Source organism: Coffea eugenioides, chromosome 9 (genome assembly GCF_003713205.1).
Source record: "Coffea eugenioides isolate CCC68of chromosome 9, Ceug_1.0, whole genome shotgun sequence".
Lineage (NCBI taxonomy): Eukaryota > Viridiplantae > Streptophyta > Magnoliopsida > Gentianales > Rubiaceae > Coffea > Coffea eugenioides.
In genome coordinates, this window is record NC_040043.1 from 34,087,251 (window position 1) to 34,092,436 (window position 5,186).

Sequence of the window (5,186 nt, forward strand, 5' to 3'; positions counted from 1 at the left end):
ATCTAGTGCTTCACCAAATCATACTTCAATCATTTAAATGATCATTCCTTGATTTGGATCAATCCATGAAATGCTAAAACCTACAAAAAATATCACCATTTTGCACATTAATCCATGCTTTTGCAGGTTTTGGTTATAGAACCCTACTTTTTTTTTTCAATAACTTATGATTTCATTGAACTAACTCCAGGGAACATAATACAATTCTCAACAACTCTCAACTCAAGAGTCTCCTACGAAAATTCGGGAAACCTAATTGCTCCATCTGGATCTCACCCAGGACCCTCACAGGTAGCGCGCGATGACTCCCAAAAATCGTCTCCTGCTCCGTGTCTGCTCGTAGGTTAGCCAAATAATCAGCCGACTTATTTGCCTCTCTATAGCAATGCGTGATTTCCTGGAAGTAACGCTTATATCTAAGCAAGTCCTCCAACTCCCGTTGCAGTCTCCGCGGGCATCCCCGTTTCCCTTGTAGAATCTGCACCAAGACTAGCGAGTCAGCCTCGATATGCAGGTCATGCAAGCCGTGGGCTACACATAATTGCACCCCAAATGCCATAGCCTTGAGCTCCGCGTGAAAACTCGTCAAGGAGCCAAAGAAGCAGGAATATCCGAAAATGACCTACCCTTCCGAGTCCCTCACCACGCCTCCACCCCCACTAACTCCCGAGTTCCCCCTAGCATAGCCATTTGAATTCAACTTACACCCTACCGTAGGAGCCACCCAATGCACTGGAAATATCGACATCCTCCGTCTCATAGCCAACAAAGAAGAATGGAACACCTCCTAAGAGCCCGACGAACATATTATCTCCGGAAAATGGCAATGGAATAAATCCCTTAGTTGGTGAAAAACCTGCCGCACCACCTCAGTACCCACCATACTCCTCCCTTCAAAGACTCCCTTGTTCCTTGCTTTCCACAACTCCCAGCAGATGAGCATAGGGAGCAGCCGATAAATGAATTTGAGGTACACATTTTGCCCCCGGCGCAACCACCACCTTAGCACCCTGTGCCGCAAATTGGACACCCCGGCCACTTCCCCTGGGTCATTGAAACTACTCCAAGCCGCCCTTGCTACAATCCCTGTGCAAAACGTGTGGTCAAACCCCTCCTCGTCTGGCTCCGCGCAACAGTGACACCTAGATGGGCCCTGAACCCCAAATTTACGTAGTACATCCGACATGGGAAGCCGTGACCGTAGGAGCCGTAACATGAAAAAATAGATCTTGAGTGGACATCCCTTGAGCCAAACTTGGGAGGCCACCCAAGAACAATTAGTCGCCTGCGCAACCAGAGAGAACGTCGAGGCAATCGAAAACACCCCATCCTGTGTTAAAGCCCAAACCATCCTGTCAGACCTTTGAGAGGGAGGAGGGGGAATGCCCATGACTTGCCTCACCACCCCAGGCTCTAAAACTTGGTTGAGTAGCCCTAAGTTCCACCGTGCCTCTATGACAAAATCTGAAACTCTGTGTTCCTGAAAAATCTCCACCCGATGACATAAGGCTCCTGTACCCAACCAATTGTCATGCCAGAAGTCCATCGATCCCTTACCCAGAATCCAACTGATGTGTTCCTCCGCCAAATGCTGGATCGAACATAATCTCCGCCACATTGAAGACTGTGAAGTGACACCTTCTGCCAGGCATGGATGGACCTCTTTACAGTATTTTGCTAATAGAAATTCTGTCCACAGAGATTGCTGCTGCCTAAAGGTCCACCAGAGCTTAATGGGGAATGCATCATACACCTTTGCAATGCTCCAAACGCCGATCCCCCCTCATCTTGCAGGTGGCACAAATCACCCCAGCCAATCCAATGGAACTTAGGGCCAAAGTCCGTCGAGCCCCACAAGAAATTCGCCATCACCTTTTCCAACAAGGCAAAAACCCTCCTCGGCGGCGACGCCGCTGCCAACAAATGGATCGGCAGTGAAGACAACACACTCCGTAGTAGTACTATCTTGCCCCCAGTCGAAAGAGACCGATGCCTCCATGAAAAGATTCTAGTGGTTATAACATTGCATATCTCCACAAAATAACTAGTTCTATGCCGTCCGATAAATAGAGGGCAGCCAAGGTATTTGCACGGGAATATTTTATATGAGAAACCCATCACCACTCCAATCATTGCATGGCGTTACGGGGGTAAGCTGGGTGCACCAAAAAACAACTCTTCTGACAATTAACCTTATGCCCCGACACCCCACAATATCCATCGACAACCTCTTTAACCAACTTGACTGAAGCCTTGAGGCCGCTTGTGAAGATCACAACGTCGTTAGCATACGCCAAATGAGTCACCAGAGGGCAGCCTCTCAGGACTTTGAATGGTCGGAAGCTATGGTGCTTCGCCAACGCATTTAAAGACCGAGAGAGAACCTCCGCTCCAATCACAAACAAGACCGGCGAGATTGGATCTCCTTGCCGCAAGCCATTCATGATAACCGAAAACCGGATATTAGAAATCAATTGCCAAACCATGTCAATCCACACCTCGCTAAACCCAAAACGCCGTAGTACTTGTATCAGGAAAATCCAGGAAACCCTGTCGTAATCTTTCATCATGTCCAATTTGAGCATCATATTCCCGCCCCGATTGGGTTTCTTAATGTCACTCAACAACTCTTGAGCAAGAAGAAAGTTATCCGCCATCTACCGTCCAGGCACAAAACCACTCTGCTGCGGGGAGACAATACAAGACAAAACTCTAGCCAAACGGGAGGATAAAATCTTGGAAATGACCTTGTTGACAAAGTTGCACAAACTTATCGGTCGGTACTGGGTAAAATCCTGTGGACACTGTATCTTAGGGAGTAACACGATGGCAGTGGCAGTGACACTTCTTGGCAACATCGCTCCACAAAAGAAGCTCACGACCGCCCTGTGAAGATCCTCAGCCACCACCTCCCATGCCGCTGTAAAAAACTTCCCCGTGAAGCCATCCGGCCCCGCCGCACTATCCCCATTCATAAAAAAAATGACTTCCTTGACTTCGCTTAGTGACGGGACCTCAGTCAGCTCCATATTATCCTGATCAGTGATTACCCTCGGAATGATCTCTAACATATCGCTCGACGACCTGTTTCCCTCTGTGAACAAATCCTGAAAGAAAGAAACGGCTTCAACACAAATGCTGGTTTCATCATCCACCCATTCCCCATTGGTCTCTCGGATCCTATGTAAAACTGACTTCCTCCTTCTTTCCGTCACGGCAGCGTGGAAAAATGTTTTATTCTTGTCCCCACCATTTAACTCGACCTTTCTGCCTCCAGAACTTTTCTTCAACCACCACGGCCCGTCTCAATTTCAACGGTCCTCTTGTAAATTCAATAGCAACCCGTCCGATGGGTGGTTTTCATGAGCTATCTCAGTTTCCAATACCCTTTGCTCTGTCGTTCGGCTTGCCAAGAAAATATCCCCAAACGAGCTCCTAGACTACTGTCGGAATGTGTGTTTCACCCTTCACAACTTATCTGACAGAACTTTGAGAGGCTACCTAGTGGAGGCAGCAGCCCAACTCCCCTTGATCACTTCCAGGAAACAAGGGTTTTTTGTCCAGAGATTGAAGAACCAAAAAGGCAAAGGCTTGCCATCCAACCTCGTTGCCGCCGATAATAGGAGCGGGGCATGATCAGACGGATATCTCCCCAAGTGTTGTACCAGAATATTATTCTCCATCAATATTGCAGCAGGATTGATCAGGAGATGGTCTAGGCGCTTCCATACTCTAGCCAAACCCTGCTTATTGTTACACCATGTAAACTTGGAACCCGAAAAGCCAGCATCTCCAACTTCTGCCAGAGACATAAACTGTGCCAATTCAACCCCTTCGGAGTGCCTAAAAGGTAAACCGCCCATTTTTCTTCTGCATTCAAGAAAACATTGAAATCTCCCACTAGAAACCACAGTTTGCCTGCCGGCTTCTCGCGTAACAAATCCACCCATAAACCTCCCCGTTCCTGGGCAGTGCACTTCGCATAAACAAACGAAAAATATATCTCCTCAACCAAAAGTTGGGAATCAATGCCTAGCGTGAGATGCTAATCCGACTCCCCCAGAGGGTGACAGCTAAAAGATGACTTGTAAAGCACCCAAACACTACACGACTGGTTTGCAACAACATAATCCATGCCAATTTTCACCCTAACCATGTCCATGTTTATAGGAGCTGTCTTAGGTTCGCAAATCGCTACCAAGGAAACAGAATGTAACTTAACAAGTTTGCGAAGTCTTTTAATATTAGGGGCCCGTAAGACACCCTGAATGTTCCAAAATAGGAATCTAATCATCAAATAAAACGGAAAAAGCATTCGTTGACGAAGTTACCCGAGACCGTAATGTTTGATTAGACGGGACATAGACCCTAGTACCTCTCTTCTTTGCCTAGGTTACCGTAGTGGACTCCTCCTAGTGCATCGATGACGGACTATGCTCCAACTTCAAAGCCGCCAAATAGGAACTATCCGTCCCCAACCGCAGCCTCTGAGATTCACCCCTCGGCGACAAATTGCCCACCAGTCCCTGTACCTCTCCTAGCTCGTCCTTCCCTGCCAATGCCTCTGTGCTCGGACCTTCTGAAGGAACACACGCTGCACACGTTGCCGCTGATCCCTCATGGATTGCCGGTAGTTCAATCACTAAGTGTCCCTTCCCTGGCGAAGCATGTAATTCGGGCGAAATGCTTGTTCATGCATCCGTACCCAGCACACCATTCTCTTGAACATGCGCCTGGGATTCCTCCTGCCCACCCGAAACCAGACCACTGCCATGTGGAAGGTCATGACGGTCAGCTGCGGGCTGGCGCTGGGGAGAGGTCATGTCCCCATGCACTGCTGTTACACCTTGGGTATGAGGTCATGTCGTCATCCTCTTGGGTATGTGCTGTTACACCTTGTGACTGGGGAGTAGCCAACTCCTCCACCAAGTACGTGGAGAGCTGCTTGTCCCTTGGTTCCATGACAGGAACCTGCTGCAGGTTGGCGACCAACGCCGTCTCCGTGCTCTCATGATCTCTGGACTCGGACTGTTTAGGCCTAAACGCTTGCTTGGCAGGCTGCCTAGCCTCCTCCTTGGCGCCCTCCTATTTCCCTGATCTCAACTCCGGGTTCAAGATGTGACAACCCTCCTCCGTGTGACCTTGCCGATAACAATGAGAGCAGTAAGTGGGTAAGTTCTCTAGCA

The 5,186-nt window shown here is 48.6% G+C and overlaps 1 protein-coding gene across 1 annotated transcript; it reads right to left on the bottom strand.

Moving 5' to 3' along the window:
- Positions 1-217: 217 nt before the first annotated feature.
- LOC113782466 lies at positions 218-2,657 on the bottom strand. The gene is made up of 4 exons (XM_027328358.1): positions 2,193-2,657; positions 1,873-2,008; positions 857-1,782; positions 218-478 (listed from the first exon to the last, which is right to left on the bottom strand). Exons 1-4 carry the CDS (start codon positions 2,655-2,657, stop codon positions 218-220), a joined length of 1,788 nt encoding a protein of 595 aa, XP_027184159.1.
- Between the last annotated feature and the right edge of the window lie 2,529 nt (positions 2,658-5,186).

Excerpts from the sequence above, each read along its gene's own strand:
- LOC113782466 (XM_027328358.1), bottom strand. The coding sequence starts at position 2,657 with ATGGCGGATAACTTTCTTCTTGCTCAAGAGTTGTTGAGTGACATTAAG. Across the intron at positions 2,009-2,192 it reads GTGGGGTGTCGGGGCATAAG|AATCTTTTCATGGAGGCATC; the intron begins GTTAATTGTCAG and ends TATAACCACTAG. Across the intron at positions 1,783-1,872 it reads TTTTTGCCTTGTTGGAAAAG|GGGGGATCGGCGTTTGGAGC; the intron begins GTGATGGCGAAT and ends CTGCAAGATGAG.